We start from the raw sequence: 25735 nt of genomic DNA, 5'->3' as shown, positions 1-25735 counted from the left end.
ACTGAAACGTTATTTGAAAACAAAACAAACTCGTAAGACCCCCGACTTTTTTCTTTGAGTTAATTAGGGAGTCAACCCCCCATAAATCGCACCCTTAAGTCATTTATTGCATGTGGTAAGCGAGATCATGTCCAGATCTAACAGCGTGAGCCCACCCGGCGCTGGCGCTCCTGGACTGAGGGGAGGGACGGAGCACAGATCCGCTTGGGGCGAGTCTGAGACCGTGGCGAACGGATGTCCATACTCGGCCAGATCCTCCTGCAAAAAGCTCATACGGTCCAACAGTCGGTGGAGAGAGGACGATGACTTCGAGCGACAACCGGGCCGAGCCACGACCACCGTCAGCCGGGTTAGTTTCAGATCCAAGTCTGCCTGGCAAGAACACGGGGAGGAGAGCCGCAACAATAACAGATCTTCCCCGAGGTACCGAGATGGAGAAGTGAGACCCAAGTCCGTGGAGCTGGGTTTGGAGGACAGGAGAACCAAGTCCAAACCAGAGGAGGAGCTCATGCCTGAAGTTAACTTTTCCATGAGCGCGTGCTGCAACGGCGTGATGCAGATTTTCAAATCCAAGAAGTTTCAGTCGGAGAAATTGGAGAGGCTTTACCAGCGCTACTTCTTCCGACTCAACCAGAGCAGCTTGACGATGCTCATGGCCGTCTTGGTGCTGGTGTGCGCGGTGATGCTGGGGTTCCACTGCGCCGGAGGAGTGTGGCTCACTTACGTGCTGGTTTTCTCCACGGCAATCTTGCTCATCCTCACGCTGATGGTCGTGTGCAACAGGAACGGCTTCCATCAGGATCACATGTGGATAGTTTGCTATGTGCTCATTTTGGTGGTGCTGACTGTACAGGTGATCGGTGTGCTGCTCGTGGAGCCGCGCAGCGCGTCTGAAGGCATCTGGTGGACCGTGTTTTTCATCTATGTCATTTACACACTTCTGCCGGTGAGGATGAGAGCAGCGGTCATCACTGGAATAATACTGTCTACCATACATGTGCTGGTCTCATGGAAGTTAAACGAAATGGATATCTTTTTGTGGAAACAGGTTAGTACAGTGCATATGTATATGCTTTCGTCTGTCTGTCTGTCTGTCTGTCTGTCTGTCTAACTCAAGACTGTCAACGTGGCTGCGATTATGGTGTATTTGGTTTTGTGCGCACTTCCATGAGATTATGTTTTTACGCAACTGTGGTGTAAACAAGAAGTTAATAATGAGAAAATGTGTACATTTTCCTCTGCCAACTAAAATTCCAAAGGAAGCCAGAGCATCAAACTTTATAATCAACGCTGGGACTCACAGTCTGGACGTGTGAGTGGACCGGAGCGACAGCTGGACATTTACAAGTGCTCTGTAATCACTCCGCTCCAACTCCGTGTTTTCCATTTACCTTTCACGGCTGAGCTACTAGCGCGTAGTAGAAATTCTCTTGTAAGCGACGTTCTTAGATAATTTGTGCAATGACCAAAAAGTTAACATTGTTTTGATAAGCGTTTTAATTATAAAGTGCATTGGCACAATGCAACTGGTCACATGAAGTTTACTGTAGGCTACTGACCAATTGCTATAATTTTTCAGTTCTGTTGTTTTTTTCGTTAGTTATGAGAAGTGATAATTTCAGTAGATCTTTAGAAGAACTGTCAATCTGTTGTTACCTGAGCCTCAAACCTTTCAGCAGAAGTTTAAGAGTGTTTATGCATGAAAAGAAGACTTTGTGTGTCTTTAGTTCTATAGGTCTTGGATGTTCTTGCAGTTATGAAAGCCACAAAAGTTTGATGATTCACCATTTTTTTTTTCTCAGCAAAGCCTTGAATTTAGTTGAACAAACACTTTTAAAATATTTTATTGAATGGCTGTGTATCGATTTATCAAATTTTTTATGGTAAATGAATGCTTCCATTTTTGGGTGACTTGGTGCCTTTTATTGGAAGCTAGTAACTGCTTAGCTTTAAACAGTATGTGTGCAAATAAGGTGCAATCTTGAGTCTGGATTATTTTTTAACGATTACTGTTATAAATATTAAATATTTCTGAAATAAGTATTAAGACAACATAATTTTTATTACAAAAAAATTGCATCTGTAAGACCCTTTTATTTTATTTTAATTAGTCATTAAATATATACACTGTATATTTCTTATCAGTGTCAGTAGGTTTCATAACCTTAAAAACAGTTCTCAGTTGAATTTCACAATCTCCAAGTAATATAACATTTTATAGGCTAAATGTGTTTTAAAATCCTTCGTCTTCAGACATAATTATGTTTTCATTAAAAACACAGACTCTTTGAATGGTGTGTGTGGGAACGGCCTGCTGTGTTTGTTGCTCTTTCCACACAATGCTGTTGTCTTTAGCATATCAGATCTCTGTCTGTTTATATGGGACATAGCAGGACTCTCCAATAGTTCACTGTTGTTTTATAAAGATCCTGTGATGAAGGATGTATTAGGAGAGCTCTCATAGATGACTAGCTTTCATCAGGCTGTGATGATCGGTGCTGCTTTTTTGAAGGGTTTTTGGGCTAGAGCAACGACTAAGGTGAAATCAGGTCGCTGTTAGTGTTTCGATGAGATTTAAAGCACCGTTCTGGGTTCAATACAAGGTTAGCCATCTGTTTTATTCAATTTTTATACATAAAGCATAAAGATCCACTTCCATATCCAGTTCCAATTCCGGAGGTGCTAGATCTGACTTGTTATGCCACAAATTAAGTCCTGATGAGTACAGCTAATCATTTGTAACTTTCTGTTGCAAATTCATTAGCAATAATGATGTTTTGCAATTATTTATTTTAAGTGCCACAGGTTGTCTTGCATACCATTCTTTCATTACAGCAAGACCAGGCTACTAGAAAAACGGTGTGCACTTAAGGATAAGAACAAACCAAAGGTGCTTTTCAGGGTTGTCTTACAGATCATCGACAGTTCACAATCTCCAGCTCCATTTCCCCTGTGTGCTTCATTAAAGCCGGTTAGAAAAGCTAGCATAGACGGGGGAAAACAGTGGACAGAGTCCTGCCTGGCACATCTCCATCTCTAACATGGTTTGTGGCTGATTTAATTGAATTGCCCCACTCTGTAACATGCAGACCCACTGGAATTCAAAACAGATGTCCTCCCTGTCCTTCTTGAAAGATCTGCTATTAATTTGCCTTTGAGAGTGAACCCCTATGGAAGCATTAACCTTCTCCCAGGCCAGACTGACTACGTGCTCTGCAGAGCGGCACGCTGAAGAAAGCACCACCTCTTGGGACTAATGTGCAGCTCACACACAGACAATCTTTTGATGCTCTGTCAACTTTTGCTCAACTTGTGCAGACATTTACACTGTCTGAGTAATCAATTTACATTTTATCACATGTTTCAGTTGGAGACTAAAATACCAGTGACATTTTGCAGAAGAAACTAATGTGCTACTGAACATGTTTCTCTTTAAAAAGTCTTTTCAGGGTAACTTTTACTAATAAATAATACTAAAAATTATGATGATGATGATGATGATGATGATAATAATAAATTAATAATAATATTATAATATTATTATTATAAATACAATAATAATACTAATACTTTTTTATTATTATTTAATATAATCTGTTGTTATTATTATTTTTATTTGTATTATAAATTAACTATAGCAATAACAAAAATATAAAAATAATATAATTACAATAATAATAATAATTATTATTATTACAATAACAACAGCAATAATAATAATTATTAGAATAACAATAATAATATTAATAATTAGGGCTGCTACGATACGCTAATCTGCCGATTCAATACTATCCCGATACTTGTGTGTCGATTCAATATACACTCACCGGCCACTTTATTAGGTACACCTGTTCAATTGCTTGGTAACACAAATTAATCAGCCAATCACATGGCAGCAACTCAGTGCATTTAGGCATCTAGATGTGGTGAAGACGACTTGCTGAAGTTCAAACCGAGCATCAGAATGAGGAAGAAAGGGGATTTAAGTGACTTTGAACGTGGAATGGTTGTTGTTGCCAGACGGGCTGGCCTGAGTATTTAAAAAAACTGCTGATCTACTGGGATTTACATGCACAACCATCTCTAGGGTTTACAGAGAATGGTCCGAAAAAGAGAAAATATCCAGTGAGCGGCAGTTGTGTGGAAGAAAATGCCTTGTTGATGTCAGAGGTCAGAGGAGAATGGGCAGACTGGTTAGAGATGATAGAAAGGCAACAGTGACTCAAATAACCACTCGTTAAAACCTAGGTATGCAGAATAACATCTCTGAACACACAACACGTCGAACCCTGAAGCAGATGGGCTACAGCAGCAGAAGACCACACCGGGTGCCGCTCCTGTCAGCTAAGAACAGGAAACAGAGGCTACAATTCACACTGGCTCACCAAAATTGGACAATAGAAGATTAGAAAAACGTTGCCTGGTCTGATGAGTCTCGATTTCTGCTGCGACATTCAGATGGTAGGGTCAGAAGTTGGTGTCAAGAACATGAAAGCATGGATCCAACCTGCCTTGTCTCAGCGGTTCAGGCAGGTGGTGGTGGTGTCATGGTGTGGGGGATATTTTCTTGGCACACTTTGAGCCCCTTAGTACCAATTGAGCATCGTTTATACACCACAGCCTACCTGAGTATTGTTGCTGACCATGTCCATCCCTTTATGACCACAGTGTACCCATCTTCTGATGGCTATTTCCAGCAGGATAATGAACCATGTCACAAAGCTCAAATCATCTCAGACTGGTTTCTTGAACATGACAATGAGTTCACTTTACTCAAATGGCCTCCACAGTCACCAGATCTCAATCCAATAGCGCACCTTTGGGATGTGGTGGAACGGGAGATTTGCATCATGGATGTCCCGCCGGCAAATCTGCAGTCCTGCGTGATGGTGTCATGTCAATATGGACCAAAATCTCTGAGGAATGTTTCCAACACCTTGTTGAATCTATGCCACGAAGAATTAAGGCAGTTCTGAAGGCAAAAGGGGGTCCAACCCAGTACTAGCAAGGTGTACCTAATAAAGTGGCCAGTGAGTGTATATTGCGATAATTGAGTATTGAGTCTATAACTATTACGATTTGATATTACATTTTATTGTGATTTTTATTTGCTTATTAAAGACTAGACGATGAAAAATACTCGATAATACCCTTAAAAGAGACTCCTATATGATGAGTCATATTAACAAAAACAATGCATCACATCTTTCTGAACTTTTATTTCAGGAGCATACACATGCCTGACGGTGTATATTTCAAGTACCAAAACCCCGAACTTGCACATGAATATAATAGTCAAATGTTCAACAAAATGAGTAGAGAAAAATACTTTCTGAAATAAAATAAAGTGCTATGTTACTTTGCTTCTAGTCATGTTTATTCATGTTTTCCCGGCAGTGTGTAAGATCCAAAGTGTTTCCACACTTGAGATACAAAACGTGAAGGTGCAGAAGGAATTCTGGAAGAGCTTTGATCCTCTTCCTCCGTCATGGTTTTGCTTTCTTGCGCCAGCTTGAAATGTATATGACGTCATCTAATGCAGCGGCACTGCGCACGCAGAACAATCGTTGTATGACATCAAAGCGAGAGCTACAGTGAGCAGATGGCTCTGCATGCCCTATAATAACAATATTAAATCCAAACGTGTATATTTTATTAATTTCTCAAGTTATCCTGTTATGAGGTTTTGTATTGAAGCATGTCAGTGTATTAATGGAAAATATAAATAAAACAAATGATAATAATGATAATAAAAATAATAATTATAATAAAACTAAACGTCAGGGTGCGCTGGAATAATTTGGTGTAGAAACAATTTTCACTCAGAATTTTCACTCAGAAATTGCTAGTAAATATCACAATTACAAAGAAATGGCAAGTAACATGAAATTGTGAGGTTGAAAGGCCGAAATATTTTCTTGTAATATGTACTCTAATAAAGTTATTTAATTTTTTTTTTTTTTTATAAAAACAATATAATTTATAGTTTTATTTATAAAATGTATATTTTTATTTATTTATAATACATTTTTTACAGTGTGTTGAAGAAGTAAGCAGAATGCTAAATTGAATGTTTAACAAGGAAACATTCAATAATATATAGGCCTATATATCTGTGTGTATTGTGAGGTAGTGAGGAAGTTTCAAATGGGCATCCATATGTGTAATGCCTGGGAAGGTTGAAGGGTTTTCCCTCATAAAACAGCTGTAGGAGTGAGTTTGTGTTACCTTTTAAAATCCGACTCTGACATATCTCTTATGAGTGCAGACCCTCAATTGTGCTTCTTGTATCTTAGCAACCAAGGCCTGTTCTCACAAACACCATCCAGAAGCACTCAGGGCTTCCCTGTGAGAGGACCCCTGCTTTTCATCTCTTAACCACCTCCAGTGAATGTGCGATCTTACCATTAGAGGTTCAAATTGAGATAATTAAGGCACAACTGCCCCTGGAGCTGGGAGTCTTTACTCGCTATTTTCTTCACTCCCCCTTGCATTGTTTTTCCTGTTGTCAAGGTAGACCTGAGGGTAATCAAGCTCTGATGTGTGTGGGTGGCTGCCCGCACCTCTCAAACAATTGCTGCAGTCCACAGCATGATTTAGATGTCTTGTTAGGAACCACATCTTGAGGTACTTCATTTCACTATTCAACTATAAGCTGTGATGGGGTATTTATCAAATGTTGTGTAACCATTTTTGTCTATTACATTAAAGGAATAGTTCACCCAAAAATGAAAATGTGCTGAAAATGTACTCTCCCTCAGGCCATCCAAGAAGTTGATTAGAAGTACAGTAGAGTTTGTTTCCTCTTTGAAACAGATTTGGACCAAATTTAGCATCACTTGATCCTCTGCACCATTGGATCCTCTGCAGCGAATGGTTGCCGTCAGATTGAGAGTTCAAACAGCTAATAAAAGCATCACAATAATCCACATGACTCCAGTTCATCAGTTAACATCTTGTGAACACAGGGACCATATTGCAAAGACATATTGCACAAAACGTCCCTGCCAAAGCCACAGGTTCTGCTCCATGAACGCTGCACCAAATTGCCACTCATAAAACACTGTGTTTGTAATTAACAAATCCATGTTTTTAACTTCAAACTGTTGCTTCCGACTAAAATACATGTTGTCTATCCATAATATTGCTTTATTTCCAGTGAATTTCTGAATTAGGAGATAAATATGCACAGATTAAGCACCGTTTACAAGCGGAAACATTTCTAAACAAATATGTTGGTGGATTTTGATGTGAGCAGACAACTGGGGAGGATCTTTTATTTTTTTAATTTTTAAAAAACATTTTAACACTTACTGGGGAAGCATTATTGTGGATGATGGACTTGTATTTTGGACAAAAGTGATGGTTTAAAGTTAAAATACCATAATGATTATTATTATTTTTTACAAATATACTTTTTATTTTTTCTAAAGACATTAATTGATTGAGTCATGCAGATTTCTTGTTAGTTCTAATTACTTTTTTCAAATCTTTTCAGATGAAGAAACGAACTCTATAGAAAATATGGCAGTAAAGACACTTACATTCTTAGCACCAAATTAGCATATTATAATGATCATGTGACACTGTATGAACAACAGTAAAGTATTAGTATGTTATGTCATTAGTAGACTGACTGGTAGGAGCATTTAAAAAACAACAACAAGAAACTTTTAAACAATTTGTGCAGTTGCTCATGAAGCTTTCAGATTATCCCATGTGGTTGGATTTTATTGGTATTTTATGTATACATCAAATGGTTAAAAGGCAGGAGTGTGTCTTGCAGTAAACCATCTCTGTTGACCCACTTAGTTGAGTAATTTTATGATCATCTTCAAAATATTTTCCATGTTTTCTTGTGAATTTCACTCAATGATTGTGATGACACCTCTACTTGCACATTTTCAGTTATCGAAACTCTTCCATTATTTAATTAGATGAAATTAACACAGGATTTGGGTTACTTTAATATTGGCACACAGTGAAACTTTTCATTGTTAATGAATATAGCAATAACGATCATCTTCTGTAATGCTCTCACATAAGATAAATGCAAGATGTTTTGCACATGGAGCCGATTATTTCTGTAGTGACTCTGGAATGCATCCTGATTCAAACCAAACTCAGCATGTTATTTTTATTGCAGAACCACCCTCTGTCTCTCTTCATTTTGTCACCCATCTCTTTCTACTTTGCCTTCACAAATGGGCCTTGCTGTCGCCTTCAAATTTTGTGTGTTTGTTATTCCCACATAGTGTCAAATCATGTATACACACTAATTTTATATTTGTACATGGCAGGCTGGAAAATGTAGTCAACGTGTATTTCATATATTTAAATAAATCAACAGAAGTATCATATTAAAGTATTTTCAAAGCTACTATTTTACAAAAAGTATTTTTTTTTTTTAGGTTTACAATTCAGACATATCACTTTCTTCTTAAAAAGAATTTAGACAAACCTAATTTTAGGGAAACTGACTTCAAACAACATTTTCTTTATCAATTTTTGCAATCACTTCTGACTAAATTATCTAAAGGTGAAGTCAAAAAAGGCATAGCATCATTTGTTTGCAAATGCCATGAATGTGTATTTCTCTAATTGTTAAAATCCTGGGCTTCTAAGTTGGTAATTAAGTAGGGATAATAAGTACTATTCCATATTTGGATCTTCAACATTTTTCTTGTTGCCAAAAGTTGATGAACTTGAACAGTTTAGTATTTTGTTACTTGTAAGTCATTTAGTGTGATCAGTAGCAGATGCCCTCTTCTCTCTAGAAATCAATCATAGGTCTCTAAGCCAGTTCCAATGTTTGCATCATTGCTCATATTTACCGACAGGTTCCTGAACAGTCTTCAAAAGTTGTTCGAGACCTTTCCATAGGTCTGCCACTGTTGTAAAAGGATATTGGAGGAAAGCCAGCTGGCCATGTTTTCATGTTAATTTTTGCATTGTAATCAGGAATAAACCATTTCTCACAATATTTTACACAGAGGGTGTGGGGAGCATTCAAACTTTTTGTAGTCAAAATACAGTATATTCCACAAATTATTAGTAAAATTGTTAGAAAGAATTGAGCTCTGACAGGCAAAGATCCAGGAAGTGATACTGAGTCAAAAGGAACATATGGCTTGTCAGTGAAACACTCAGATGTGATAACCACACTTCTATCAGCTACGTCACTAATGCAGAAAAAAGAGAAGTGTGATTCAATTTATTCCAGAGCATTAGGCTTTACATGAGAAATTTAGGCTACGTTTACTTGCTAAATGTTTGAGGAGTATGAACTGTACTGACATTTTCATTCCTCAAAGAGTAGAAGTAACAGTTCGTGGTCACTCTCTCTCCACTTTCCAGGAAGAGAAACTCTATATGCTTCTATAAGTGGCAGGCAAATGACCTATTCTGCCTATATTCAAATCATTTCGATATAAAATTAACTTATTTGCTTATCATTTCAGTGTCCTTTTTTGTGTGAGGCGATTTTATGTTGTCAGGAAAGATCAAATCAAATTTGTATTTGCTCTCTTCTTTCAGGGTTAGAAATGTAAATACATTTTCAGTGGGCCAGATCTAATCTAATTACATTTTCAGGTAAACTATGGGTGGAAAAACCTCTTGGCTGCCTTATTCATTCTTAGGAGATGCTATAAAATGGGCCTTTGCACAAAAATAATAAGGTCGCCCACATAACAGATGCCATTGTTTTGCAAATAACCAGGTTTTAGTGACTAAAGAACAGATTTCAAGTTTGATGTCACAAACATTTCAGGGATTTGCTTCTCACAAAGTGAGATGTGATGCATTTCCTGACATACTTTTACTAGAAAAGGTGTAATAAATACTATTTTAATAATGGCTTTAGAAGTTGAGAGCTGAGAAATGTGTCAAGATGACTTTACTGCACCCACCTAAAGAGGGTCCCCAGGACCAGGATCGAAAAGCACTGCTTTATCGGACTGTAAGGTTCATTATAGGTGAACAGTTGACCTTGGTTATTCTGTAACATTACAAACCAAGAAGAAGAAAAAAAGTTAAATTGAGTGGTAGTACATTTAATACATTTTATTTCACATTTTTCAAAACATTCAAAAGTCATTATTTTTAATTGCACATTGTAAAAATATATGTATTAAATACTACAGGCCAAACCTGTTACTTTAGTTACTTCATATTTTTAATATTTATAGAAAATAGAAGAGATTATGCCACGAAGACTCTAAAGCAATTGATTTGCATGCCATGAATTCCATCATTCTGCTAAAAAGGACATTTAGTTGGATGTATCTCGCAACACCTGCTGTTTGCTAGATGAACATTTATTATTTTTAAGTCTGACAATTATATTTTGTTGTGTTGCTGGCAAAGTCGATTTGTTGAAATACCACAAGGGTAGGTAACCACATGACTAGTCATGGGTTCAAGTCAACTGTTCAGTCATATAAGAAAACCTTTTATAATTGGCCTTGTTTATAAAGGTCCAGAGTCTGCACTAACAGAAGCTGATGGATGCTTTTTAGACATGTCTACAGCATCACTGATGTTGAACCTTGATATGCCATTGTAATCTTGAAAATGTTACACTGTACAAGGTCCTTGCCCACCTTGCTGAAATTAACCCACGCAGCAGCATGAAGATGTGACGTAAATAGAAATATATATTTAAAATCTTTTTTATTTTCTCTATATTTTGTTTTATACATTTATACGTTATTTTTTATAAATTATAATTATAAATATTAGAAATGTAATTATAAAAACAATTTAATACCTCAAAGATTTTTTCCCCTCTGACAACAGCTTATTGCTGTGGCTATTTAAAATACATATAAAACTGTCACCCAGTTATAGCAAAAAGATTAATAGCAGACCATAAATATGTTCATGTCTACGGCAATGTTGGCCCAGCAGAGGGTTGCCAGTGATTCAGCTCTCCTCGCAACATAGTGAAAGGCTGCTTAGCCGCTAATTAGTTACTCATCCCACATTATTGCAGTTCCACCATGTAGTATTTTGAGAGAAAGCAGAGCTTTTTTATTTTTAATTAAAAAATAAATAAATTAGTTAGTTATCATATAAAAAAACTCACCAGAGCTAAAAGCACATACTACAATTAAACTGGCATGGTTACCAGACAACTGATCTCAAAATGGGCAAATATTGATGAATTTATTGCCCTGGCTGTTACTACTAATAATATCAGATCTGGTTCTTGTTTCTGCTGGATACTGGTTTGATGAGAAGAGGTGTGAATGTGAGCTGTGGGAGGTTGTGTGATTATGACAGTGATGTACAGAGTCGTGTCAGTGAGCCAAAAGGCAGCGGGTCTTGTGTCGACCTATTAAATCAGCAACATGGGGAGTTTATTCTTCATTTCTCTTGCTCCCAAAATGGGCTTGAGAAAGTACGTGTGGGCTGGAGACTTTGTGTAATGTTAAAGATTTGCTGTAATACACAATTTCTTGTAGCTATAGATTTGTAAAAACTTGTCACTTTTCTTTGCTTTCTTCTTTTTTTTTTTTTTAAATAAAGTCAAAGCTTCACATGAATGGAGTTTCACATCCATGTTTTAGACTGAAGATTGCTCTCCGATAGTTTTTAGACTCCCACACAGTTTTGGTGTTTTTTTAAATTTTTAAAAAATCATGTGTCTAGATGGTTGTAAAAATTTTCTGTAATCTCAGCCCAGTCAATTCCAATGGGAAAGTTTAGGCCAAAATACTGTCGGTCAGTTCCCTTTTTTCCCCCCTTTCTTATACACTACCAGTCAAAATTTTGGACACTCCTACGATATTTATGTAACCATTTTTAAAGAATAGGAAAGTCATCAAAATGATGTTTTATACTGTAGCTGTCTTTTTCTTGCAGCAAATGTGCGTATACATTTTAAGGGTGAGCACAGCAATAAGAAGTTAGCAAACTAATTGAGTGAAGTAAATTTTCTTAATTTTTTTATGCCACAAAGCTTACACTTAAATTTAAAGTAAGCAGTATGTTTCCTTGCTAGTATGAGCATTTGGAAAATCAGCTTCATGACAAAAAACATGTACAGTGTATCTGATAAAAAAAAAAATATTATGTAGAAATCTACTTGGTGCATTTTAGTGTTATAGCAAATAAAGCGAAGTTCAAGGGCTTGATAAGCAAGAACTACAGCTAACCATATAATTGTGCCATATTAATATCTTTCTTAATTAAAAACATGGTGCAAAAATAAGTTTTCTTTTTTCAGGCTTCTTTTCTAATGGTATTTCTTAGTTTAATTAGTATTTAGTATCTCAAAAGTGACAGTAAAGGCTTGTATTGTGCTTCTTGTGTTAGTGAAGAGTACTGAGGCTTACAGACTTGTCTTCCATATAAGATATTCTCTACCGCTACAAACTGATCAGCAAACTTTATTTGATTTTGACTGAAGTAATTGAAATGTGAATCCACATGCCTCTGTTACCAATGCACACAACTTTGTTGAGTTTAGTTCTACTCTGTTAGCGGATGGATAAATAAGAGCCGCATTTAGAGCAGATGGATCAGCCCTATAGTTCTTTAAGGGTACTAGGCCTCCAGGGACACAGATGTTCAATGTGACTGTGGCAGGCAGGCATGATGAAATTCTCCAGCTCTTAGTCGACATCCTGAGAGAGACATGCTATAATTTTATGGCAAGCCCCAGCTGACAGCCCCAGGACCCCCATAATGACAGCATTTCTCTGAACCATAGTCCTGGAGCAGCAAAGATGATTTAAAGGGATAGTTCACCCAAAACTTTTGTCATCATTCTCACCCTCTTGTCATGTCAAACCTGTATCTGAAGACTATTTTCAAGACTATTTCAGTGAAGCATACAAGCTTCAAAAAGGAAACAAATGTACTAGTCCATAGGAATTGTGCACTATATTAGTTATCTATATTAATCTTTTTGAACCAATTCATTTTTCCCCCAAGACTTTCAAGAAAGTCATACAGATTTGGAATGACATGAGGGTTAGTAAATTATAATAGAAATGACAAGGGTGAATTGTCCTTTCAAGTTATTATGCCTATTTAAGATGAGCTGTTTCTAATCATTTACAACCTTTTAAAGATAAGCTGATAAAGGCTCATTTTCTTCCTATCGCTTCTGTACTTTACATAGATGTGATAAAGCTTACTCATTATGTTACCAAATATAGCCTAGACATATGCAGTGTTGTGGATTCTGCTGTCACACTGTACTATAAATGACTAGGCCTGCAAAAAACGGCATGCAGAAATCCACAGAAAGCGCTGTAAAAAATAATTTGTGTTGGTTTGCTAAATATTTTGCTTATTTGATAACATTTGCAGTTAAGAGTGTAATACTCTGAGCTCTATTTAACATGTGCATGCCATATTTAAACCATTCCACAGAATTCTGAAGATTTTAACCATTATTAACTCAGAAAAAGTGTGCAGAATTTGTGTAATACTATGATTCACACATACACTACTGTAGCACTCAGCATGCCTCAAATGGGTTTCTTACCAGTCCATTTAAAGTCATGGAAAATAAATAAATAACGCTGATACATTAAAACAAAGTGGAAAATTGATGACCTCATCATGTCAGTCTTCTGGGATGTGTTTAAAGAGCGTTAGCCTGTGACGTATGTTCTATTTGCCTCTGCTTGTAGCTTTTTTTTCCCAGTTTGCCTTAAGTGATTAGGCTGGACAAAACAAAGCGAGGTTCACGGGTCTCTCATATGTATCAGTAACAGCTGTTATTTGGGTCCAAGCACTGAGCTTTGTGAATTCCATGAATACAACAGCGAGCGTTTGTGGCACGTGGAAAGACCAGATCAGCTCAATCCAGGGAAACAATATCCCAGCTGTCTAGCTGCGGCTTCACTCTGTGAGCCCATATGCTTGTTAATATAACACGATATCTGTGCTAATCACAAGGTGGCCATAGCAAATCCAGGTGACTGAAACAAGGCCACGGGTGCTCAGACCTGATATACGAATATATTACGGTCTAATTTAAATCTCACATGGTAACATGGATTGGTTTAGTTTGTGCCAGGAAAGTCATTATGGTGAGACACGCAGCATAGCAAAAATGCTTCAAGAACTTTAAAGCATTTACTGATCAATATTGCATATTTCTTACTCCGGTTATGCACAAAACACCAAGACCCACATTAGGGCTGGACGATATGACCTAAAATCAAAATCACGGTTAGTTGAATATTTTACCTCAATTACAATGAACCATTATGTATTTATTTATAGAATATTTAGAACAATCGAAATCAAAGCACACATTTCTTGAAATGAAAATGTCTTATGAAAAAAGTCACATTTCTGTTTGAATGTAAAAAGGATATTTTCACATTAAAAATATGTAAAAAGCATGTTTTTATGCTGCTCCGGTTGCTCCGATGACTCAGTGTTCAAATTCTATGTTACTTTCCATGCCGCTGTCTGGAGTCACGTGACTACACACGGTAGTATGTTTTGAGGGGAAAGTTAGGGTTGCCAATTTGTGCTGCTGCCACGGGTTTTTTTTTTTAGTCCGTTTAATTAAAGCAATCATCCTTGATTTTGATGGAGGGACAGACAACGTTAACGTGATTGGGCTAGTTTTGAATAGCAATCGAGCTTGTTTTGTTTCGCAGACATGGCGACCCTGGGGAAAGTATTAACAGGTTTCAGGTCTTGTAGAGGTTCGGAATTTCGGTTTAGATTACTTTCGATTAATTGTCCAGCCCTAATGCATTTTCTACAAGTCAACATGGGATCATGTGGCAATTTTCTGCCAAAGTAAAAGTGCTATGAAGAATTGTTTGGAAATGAAGAAATTAAAACAGCCATAAATATTAGTATTGTAATTTTATAGTTGTACTGTAAGTTTTTTTTATTGTACAGTGAAATATTACAGTAATATGGATTACGGTAATAAAAATAACAATAATAATACAATGATTACTGCTACAACTACTACTTATTATTATGTTAATAGTCAAATTGATATGATCACACATTTTTTTGACCAAATTGTGCAGCCCTGCAAAAAAGCACAGCAGAACTGGAGCTTTTTTTATTGCATTCTAAATCGCAATCAAATTTTTATTAAAAGAATGCAATTCGATTTTATTTTCTCAAATCATGCAACCCTATGTTAGCTTTCTTAATGTGTTGAGTTAAAGGTGCACATTGTTAAAAAAGCTATCTTTTCAACATCCCCAAATCCTTTTTGCATTTTCAAATCCTTTCCTCTAATTAACTTTGCTGATTTGTTAAATTTTAAAATTTAAATCCAGTCGATTCCTGTCTGCATTTTTTACCTGATTTACTCTAATATAGCCTGTTTTATTATTTTATTTTAAGTACAAGAGGTTGAAAATGTTAATGTTTCATGATCACATTTTACAACAACAAAAAATATATATATATATATTTTTTTTTTTTTGTTAGATATGACAGTCATAAAACTTGAGCAATTAATAGGTTGGAGAGCAACACTGACACAGCATTCTGCCACTTATGAGAGGGTTGAAATAGTGGCTGGAATAGTGAAATGAATTATGGGTGACAATTATAAGCTGATGAATAGACATAATTTTAGTGCCATTATGGTAATTATTGCAAAATAGAGGAATTATGTTACTTCGCTTCTCTCTCCTCCTTGCAATTTAAGGCCCTTGTGCAGAATAATGAGTGAGAGAGAGATTTTCACATCAATTCAGTTTTACTCAATGAAGAATAGTAGCATTTGGAACCTAGTTGTGTCTCAATAAATCCACTGCACCTGATTTATCTTCCGACAGTAGAGTAGATCTGACATCGTTTAACACCAAAGCTGAGTCACACACAGGAAACTTCATGTTCTCCTTGTCTAAATGCCATACCATTTCAGGAAATGTTCTTGTTTTAATTCTCCACTCTTCTGGATTTTCTATCTAGTTTGTTTTCATCCATTTAAGCAACTGAATTAAATAGCTTATTCACATCAGATGGGCTGAACTGCAAATGTGATTTAATCGCTCGCTCATATGAGGGTGAAAGGTTCATGTTTGTCTCATTTGATTGTTTTCTCTCTTTTTATTTGGAATGAATTGACTGAACATTTGATTTCTTTTCCCTTTTCCACTTTTATTTGTAATTTTTTTGCATTCCACCATGTTTCTTGGCTGTTCTGAGATGTAAAATTTGAACCAGCGCTCATGATTAGATGGCTTCTGTGCTGTATTCCAAAATGAAGTGCATATGTGTGTACATCAGCCTCAGAGGATGAACCTGAGTGTATTCAAGAAGCGATTGCCAAGGCAACTGAATGACAGTTTGGTGGCCTTGGTAGCAAGAGCATCTGCAAATAGTCAAGACTCCAGTGGGAGGAAAAGCTGGAATTTTAGACCTTTTAGGTAGGAGTTATGTAAAAAACTATAACTGTCAAGTTGACGTGTTCATTTAGTACAATTATTAAAAACATGAAGCAAAAATGAATGCAATTAATCATGTTTTATGAGCTCTAAATACCTTACATTGTAAACGATGCTCATCTTTCATTTTCAATTAAATTTAAAATTCTCTTTATGTTCAATTCATATTGAGATTTGCGATTAATTCAGCATTTGCCATTACTTTGCCAAAAAAAATTAATTGATTGACAGTGAAATGAGTTTTATGGAAAGGTAGGTATAGGATAGGTATTTTTCTTAAGGTTACATTATCAATAAAGAGAGTTTGGTTAAAGATTTAGCTATTTTGTATTCATGCGCTTGAGGTGTTGTGTTGTTTTTCGTTTCTCATTACAGATTTTATTTTTGGCAAGAGATATCCTTAAATATGCGATATGCTGTGGTTATCATTAGGCTGTGTTAAAAGCATCCCACTCTGATGTTTTGCCAGCAGTGAACTCTTAAAGATACACAAAGACTCAAATGAAATCATACTTTAGTAGAGAGAAATCCTCAACCCTGCCATTTATGGAGCTCATGTAGCAATTGGATTTGGGAGTAAACTTTAGAGCAGGGTTATTCTAATTCCAAGAGGTCCAGCCTCTACATTTCTGTTGTAGCAAATGTCCAAACTATTATAACAATGTAATATTTTTAAAAAGTAATTTAAGAAATATTATTTCTATATTTATTAAGCGACTGTTTGTACATCTCTGAGCAACACACAGCAGTGTTATTTTCTTGAACAAATCTTTTTTTTTTTAAATGACAGATTCAGAATAGCATAATCGATTCAGTGAATGATTCACTTCTTAATACTCACATAATCTGTCTTTGAGTCATTGAATCATTCATTCAACCAATCAATTCAAAGACAGTTACTTGTTCCCACCTACTAGGTGCAGTTCTGTTGGCAAACCATAAGAAGGCATGATCATTTAGTCATCTCAATTAAATGATCCAGTCACCTGACTTGCTAGAATGAAACTCCCTTCCTTCTCCATTAAATAGGAGCACTTGTGCTTGTTCAGTTTGGCATTACGTCCAGCCGACAGTACAGTTGCCTGGTTACATGTGAACTGGTAGAAAGGATGGTGCCAGGACTTGAACATATGAACGAAACTTTGGCTCAGTGGGACCAATCTGGCAGTCAGCCCCCTCCTGCCCTTTGCTCCCCTGCTCGCCTGGCCCTCTGGGCTGCTCTTTCCATTATCTCAAAGCCAACAATTTGCATTTTTGAGAAATCTTGTAATTAGGAAAGCAGTGCGAGAGCTTTAGGGTTGCATTTAATATTTATTTGAGTTATGTTAGGACAACATTAGAAACTTTAAGGCAAAAGTGAACAAATTGTGTTCAAGATGCTGGCCAATGGAATGTGGAAAATGTGTTTTAAGTGTGTTGTGGTAAATGTCCAGCATAGTTAATAGTTTATGGCCTGGTTTCACAAACAGGGCTTAGTTTAAGCCAGGACTAGGCCTTAGTTAAATTAAGATATTTAAGTAACTTTTGCAAAAATGCCTGAGAAGAAAACATGAATGGGATACTCCACCTCAAAATTAACATTTTTGTCAATATTCGCTTACCCCCATGTTGTTCCAAACCCGTAAAAGCTTTGTTTGTCCTCGGAACACAAGTTAAGATATTTTGGATGAAAACCGGGAGGCTTGTGACTGTCCCATTGACTGCATAGTAAATTGCACTGTCAAGGTCCATAAAAGTATAAAAAAACTTTGTCAAAATAGTCCATCTGCCATCAGTCGTTCAATCTGAATTTTATGAAGCGACGAGAATACTTTTTGTATGCAAAGAAACAAAAATAATGACATGTATTCAACAATTCGTCTCCTCTCTGTCTCTCTGTGTCAGCGTAGCACCATTTTGAAAAGCATCCGATGGACGCAAAGTGCGTACGCTATTCTCTATCATCAGTAACGCATGGATTCGCTGTTTCCGTTTAAATCAGCGTAAATAAACATACAATACGTAGATGCCTCATTAGCGCCTGTTTCTATGGGCCGCCATACGTAAGCCGTCTGCCATAATGCAGCGGTGTTGCGTTCACTATAGTAATCACTGAATATTCAAAAGATGCCACAATCATGCAAAGAATGGCTCAACGTCTCTGTGCGAACATACAGTATGGTGAATGACGTCAAAAATACCATTCCAAGATGGCAGCCGCATCTACGTGCCTGGAGCGGTCGAATAGGGCGTCTATATATGTCTATGGTATCAACAAACTCCATCTTTCCACTGTGAAGGACACAGAAGCTGACTCTGAAGTGGCATTAGATGTATTTACACATCTGTTTGCTGTAGATGAGGTGCCATATACACCGCAAAATTTAAAATGCATAATGAGATCATGTGGAAAATTGGCTAATTCCGGTCCCCGGCCAGTCGAGAGGTGCATCTCTAGTTTTATCTAATACATAACCAAAAGTTTGAATATCTGTTAAAATATCAGTCAAAGCGATTCAATATCTAGACACAATAGTTTTGCATCTGGATTTTACACTTCTGGCTTCACTGAGATCCAATTTTATTTTCAGATGAGTGTTGACATTGCAACTAAAATAAATAAATGTGTGATTATTAAATTACGAACTTAAGTTCTGAGATATTTTGATCTCTTTTAATGTTTGCCAAACAGTTTGTACTCTTAAAAGCACTGAGTCTAAACTCCAAAGTTGAGGAATGTCATTAGTGTGTCAACAGCATGGTTTGTAGACTGACTGTGTACTCTGTAAGACCCTATGTGAGGTTGAAACTCTCATGCCCAGGCTTAGCGCTGTGTCTGGTTAGCTGTGCTCCACATTAGCAGCTTTGCCTGAGCTCAGTAATGGGGGCTCAGAGGACCTGAACAATACTGCCCACTGTCCAAACGCTTGTCCCCTGCTACCATAATCCATAAGCGCTCTAAAGGTGAAACATGTGAATTAGCCAAAGACATTATGCATTTAATGAGACTAAAAATAGAGGATATATTTCCAAGATCAACTGCGGCTGCTATGAAAACAGCAATTCAAACATTGTCCTTCGGCTGTGTGATTGTTCACTGGATTTATTGCTGTACTGGGAAAATGTAGTATATTATTTTAAATATAACTAATTGGCATGATTTAAAGTAACTGTTAAATAGGAAATGTAAAATATAATTTGTGACATATTTTGAGCTGTATTAAGTGTTATTTTAACTCACTGGTTCTCAACCCTTTTTTTGAACTCAAAGGCCCCACTGTCCAACACAACTTTCGATAGTTATATATTGTAGTTATATATGTAAGTATCAATAAATAAATAATATATAAAGTAATTAATAAAAAAAAATATATATATATATATGTATATGTGTGTATATATATATATATATATATATATATATATATATATATATATATATATATATATGTATGTATATATATATATATATATATATATATATATATATATATGTATGTATATATATATATATATATATATATATATATATATATATATATATAATATTATATATTATATTATTATATATTTAATATAATTTTACATAAAGATTGAGAAACCACTAAATAAAACATAACAAGTGAATAAAATGTCTTTATCTGTTTTTCATGATGCTGATAATTGTAAAAATATATCATGCGCTTTCATTTCCAGCATTAATGCTTACTATTTTTCGCATAAGAAGTTTGATTGTTTTCCATTTGGCTATTTTTGAGCACTATCCATGTTGGTGTTAAAGTACTTGATTGAAGTTTCTCCTCTTAGACCAGGCTTTTTGAGATACTGCAGACGTCACGAATTGGTCATCTATATTTCAGCGTATGAGAACAATACAAGGATCACTTGTTTGACATTTGACATATTGGTCCTGAAATGGATTGGTTGAAACTCTGTATTCACTGTAAGATTGGCAGACAGCCTTGTCGATGTCTGCTAGAGAATGGCAGCATTAGAATTCATTACTTCTCATTCACAGATTTTTCTCTCTTGGACATTCCCACACTCCAGAATTGATGCCATATGCACTTGCTGCCAAGGGGAAAAAAATCCATCTGCTGTGTTTTAGATTCGGAGAACGCATTAATTAACACTAACTTGCTTGTTTTCACATAAGCAACCTTTTCTCTGGTCCTCTATTTTGTTACAGCTTCTTTCTAAGAACCCCCAACAATGACGATTGCAGAGAGCTTGTAGGTGGAGTGGGATTGAGTCTCCAGTGCAACTGAAGAGAGAGAGATACGCAGTTTAATTTAGTCCATTCCTCCTTTCGCTGGGCGATATCTTTTCAATATAGAAGACATGAACATTCAAATCCCATAAGCCTCCCTGACCCAAGGTCTAAGATGTCTGTAGTTGGTTATCTTCAATGTTAGGATTCATGTAATAATAATGAATTTAGTTTTTTGAAGGATGCAAAGTGACATCAAAGACTTCTACATTGTTACAAAAAATCTGTTTAGAATAAATGCTGTTCTTTTGACCTTCATCAAATAATCCTTAAAATAGAAGAATGTTTTCCACAAAAATATCAAGCATCAACTTGTTCAACATTGATACTAATACAAAATAGTTTAATAATAGTTTAATAATAAAAAAAGTTTCTTGAGCAGCAAATCAGCATATTAGAATGATTTCTGAAGGATCACTGGTGGTTGAGGAGTTTCCCCCCTTCCCCCTAAAGCACTTTGAGTGCCTAGAACAGCGCTATATAAATGTAACAAATTATTATTATGAGATTGAAGACTGAAGTAATGATGCTGAAAATTGAGCTTTGCCATCACAGGGAAATGATCATATAAAAAAATTGACTGTTTTTCATGTATTTTTACATAAAATAAATACAGCCTTAATGAGCATAAGAGACTTACAAAAATATTAAAACTCCTACAGACCCCAAATTTTTCATTGGTATTTTGTAATCAAAATTTCTCTTCATTTCTAATCAGCCGTCTTGCATGGTTGTATTTATTTAGAATTGTATGTTCTATTTAATGGCTTCCTGAATTAAATCCTTGTTTTATTTATTTATTTATTGAAAAATTGTGCTTATTAAAAATGTATGAATTGATCGTTAGATACTTAAAAATGATCTATATAGTTCCCTATGGTTCCCAGTGCCACAGTTCTTGTCAGTCTTATTCCCAGTTCTATCTTAACAACAGAACAATGAGGGCTCAATCATTTACACACTGGATCATGTTTTGATGAACACGGGTTCATTTGGACTGTTCTGCACATTACCGGTCCTTTGATCTCCAGGAAACAGACAAAAGTTCCTCCCGCCGTGGCTAACTTCTGCCAGAATCCTGAGAGGCCAAGCACATCAGCTTGACCTGTCACACAGGGAAGGTCATTAGTGTGCTTTAGTGTTGACATCATCAAAGTCCTGCTGGTGTTCAACATATTCCCAGCAGTCAAGATGCATATGCATTGTAATTTTAACTCTTATTTTAGAATGAATATCTGCATTTGTAAAACAAAACTGTCATTGTTTCATTTGGGAATTTCCAGTCCTTTCATGCTGACTCACTTTATATATAGGAGGTGCTGTATTTGGCAAACACCATCTTGGCCAAATTAAGTTTTAAAGGACATGTTGGCTGTTAAATTTTGCCATAATTTATGTTGTTGCAAACCTGTATGACTTACTTTCTTCTGGAGAACATAAAAAGAAGATATATTTGGGAAATGTCTCAGTGTTTTTTGTAAACACAATGGAAAACATTGGTCCCAGTTTTGTATTTTTCAAAATATCTTCTTTTGTGTTCCACAGAAGAAAGTAAGTCATACTGTTTTGGAACGATATGAGTGTGGTGTAAATGATGACAATGTTTATTTTTTGGTGAACCAACCTTTTAAAAATGTCCTTTTTACCCTGTCTATTATAGCCATTACTGCTTTTTCTACATAAAAGCACAAATGCTTGAAATAATATTTAGTGTGTTTTTATTCAACACTGTTTCTTTTGTTTAAATGTATCTTTTATACACGCCATTATGTATGTATTTTGTGCCACCCTTTGTAGCTCTCTTATGAAATGCCTCTGGCAAAACATATGAAGCACCACTGTGTGCTTGAAGCTCTTGTTATTTTCAGCCAGTGTGTCTTTTGTTTCAGCATTCATTTCATCATTTTTCTCTGTAGCACAAAGTCACAGTGAATTGCAAATATACTGTCAGAAGTCCATTAACTCAAGGACTTTGGACTGTTATAGGTACAAGGTCTTTCAAAAGCAGGTTTATGAAAATCCTCTTGTATATAATTGGTATTTTAAGGCTGATATACGGCATATTTATTTGGCTCATCATGCAGTCTTACAAAAGATTTTGTAAAAATAACTAGGAATCTTTCAATTGCTGTAGAGAAGAACGGCAAATGATGTCAAACATAAAAAAAAAAAACTTGTGTCTAGGCTCAGAGAGAATATGACTTTTCTGTGCTGATTTGGGGGCTTTTATATCTTTTTTTTTTTTTTTATATTCCAAAATAATTAATACACAAACACACAAGGGGGTGTAGAACTTTAGTGGTGTTTTTTTTGGGAAAAGGATTCTTGTCCTGAAACAATTTGTTGTTTAAAAAAAAAGAAAAAGTGATATAAAAAACAAATTGAAGTTAAATTAAATTTTCCCAATGTTAATAAACAATGTGAATCTGATGCTAAGCTATAGGTTAGAGGGTTTTTTGTTGGTCTTAAAAAGCTCTTACAGTCTTAATTCGCTCTTTCACAAATTAATAATAATTCATTACATTTATATAGCGCTTTTCTAGGCACTCAAAGTGCTTTACATAGTAAGGGGGGTATCTCCTCGCCCACCATCAGTGGCCTTAAGAAGAGCACAAAGTCTTAAATTCATGAAGTCGTGGCATTAAATGTTGTATGCGTTGCAAAATATCAGTACAAATATCTAAACATCCTTTAATCAAGATTTAAATAACATTTACTTGCATATGTAAAATGATATATTGAAAAATAGAACAGAATTAAGTGAGTTGATGTTTAAAACATGTAAAAGACATGTTTTCACTTTGAATTAAGTAGATTTTTCTGAGCCCATTGGCAGATATTTGTTCTTGTTTTAATCATGAACTCACTTCATTTTGATAAATTTCACAGAAAACGAGACTTTTTTTTTTTAATCTTATGTCATTTTGCTTCAAGTAAGTGTATCTTGCTTTAAGAATCTTTAGACATTTGCACTGGAAATGATACAAAAATAAAAACGATACAAGAACTGTGATCAGAAGGTACAGAAAAAAATGTATTTCCATATTCTTGTGGTTGGAAGCAGAAGTATTCAAGCCCCAAGCTATTTTCCCTTTACCTTATTCTACAATATTTTATCTACTTGGTCTTGAAAAGTACAAAACCTGCAGAAAGCCTGCATCAGACAGTGGTCTAATAGGTTAAAATACTTTAAAGTGAACCTCCATTTGCAAGCGCTCAGATGCCACTGAAGAAAACCGAATGGAAAAACAAGTTTCATGTGACCGGCCTGCAGACATGTCACTCGGTTAAAATACACAGAGTTGTTGTTGTTGGTCGCAGCCCTTCTATCGCTCTCGCTGTCTTTACACACCTACTTGTTTTCTCTCCTATGTTCTCCGGCAAAGTCTATCTGATGCCTTTGAAAGTCTACTCTCTGCATTCGCTTTCATGTGTTATTCTGCAGACCTTCTTTGCAGTCAGCTGCAAACAATAAGAGCAATCCAGAAGCATGACCTACTTAAATGTTTCATGCAAACAGGTTACTGTTGTTTCCAACCACTTTAAACATGATTGATCTCACTGCATTCCTATAATGTTGTGAATACTTTGCCCTTGCAGGCAGAGCATACTGGAGGACCATCTTGCATCCCTTTGGATGTGCATCTGTGGTCTGGTCTGTGTTGCCATTTGGCTGGCTGTTAGAAAGCATGAGTCCAACTCCAAGATTCTGTTCCGAAACCTAGTGTGCGGCCTACGCAGGCAGTATTTTAAGTATTATAGACTTACTCCAGACACAAAGCCTATTCTAAACAGTACACAGCATAATGATGCTAGTTATGTTATGTTAAAGCATACATTATTTCTTTTTATGTATAGACTACCATTCAAAAGTTTAGGGTCAGTAAGATTTTCTTTTTGTGTTTTTGAATTAAGTCTGTTATGTTCACAAAGGCTGCATTTATTTGATCAAAATATAGTAAATTATATTGTGAAATGTTCTTACAAATAAAAATAAAAGTTTTCTTTTTACATATATTTTAACATGTATTCATCATTACTCCAGTCTTCAGTGTCACATGGTTCTACTGAGAAATCTGATTGTTCAAGAAACATTTCTTCTTATTATCAATGTTGAAAACAGTTGTGCTGCTTAATATTTTTGTGCAAACTGTTAGTAGTTTTATTTCAGTGTTCTTCAGTGAGTAGAAAGTACAAAAGGCCAGCATTTATATGAAATGGAAATATTTTATAACTCCGTAAATGTCTTTACTGTCTTTACTAATCAATTTAATCCATACTTACTGTATTAAGGAATAAAAAAAAGTCTGACCCCAAACCGTTGAAAGGCACTGAATACATATTGAAATGTATCTATAAGTTTATTTTAACCAGTAATTATGCACTATGTATAGATTTAGAATATGGTATTGTTAGCCAGTTTTAATCAATTGTAAATGAGTCTCCCTTGTCTTGTATTAGGAATGCTATTTATGGCAGACAGAGTTGCTGCATATGCAGAACATTTCAAATCGATCATTTATGAGGTTCCGTTTCAGGAACTTCCTTAGAAGGCACAACTGCCTATGTAGGCCACAAGCAGGCAGCTCACAAGGTTTTGGAACAGAGCCCAAAAGTCTTAGTACGAGTGTCTCCATGAGTGGTCGAAGAGTATGGGTGGCCAATGGCAAACTGTAATGTGCCAGATTTATCACTCTTAAATAAATGTTCATTTAATGATAACCAATACAACCTCAACAAAATTGCTGAAAATAACATTTTATTTAGCCTTTGTCTTCCCTGAAAAACAAAATTGTGATTTTTTTTAAATTTTTTTATTGATTCGGTTATTTTGGTAGTGACAAAAGTGACTACCATTTTACTTAATTTTTTTAATCTGCCATATGGGCTTAGATATTGGCCAGTGGCAACAATCTCAAAATAACCAGAAAATCACAGATGAGCTCTTTTATTTGTATTTTGTATCTTTTAATCGTCTTTCATATTTACTTAATGCACGAAATGAACATGAATGAACATCAGAACGTATTTTATTTAAATTGCTGAAAGGAGGTGAACTAATTCCAGTACAGGACCCATAGAATGTTGT

General features: G+C 35.8%; 1 protein-coding gene across 1 annotated transcript in view; it reads left to right on the top strand.

Moving 5' to 3' along the window:
• Positions 1 to 25735, top strand: part of LOC306877191 (adenylate cyclase type 5-like) — a 71723-nt gene continuing 45988 nt past the window's right edge. Inside the window, exon 1 of the mRNA XM_079428778.1 lies at positions 1 to 1048. Within this exon, the coding sequence (XP_079284904.1) occupies positions 128 to 1048 (921 nt within the window). The 5' untranslated portion in view covers positions 1 to 127. The remainder of the gene's footprint in view (positions 1049 to 25735) is intronic.

Source organism: Barbus barbus (genome assembly GCF_936440315.1).
Source record: "Barbus barbus genome assembly, chromosome: 11".
In the NCBI taxonomy this organism is placed as follows: Eukaryota; Metazoa; Chordata; class Actinopteri; order Cypriniformes; family Cyprinidae; genus Barbus; species Barbus barbus.
The sequence above is the reverse complement of the archived record's forward strand: the minus strand, read 5'-3'. Positions and strand labels throughout refer to the sequence as shown.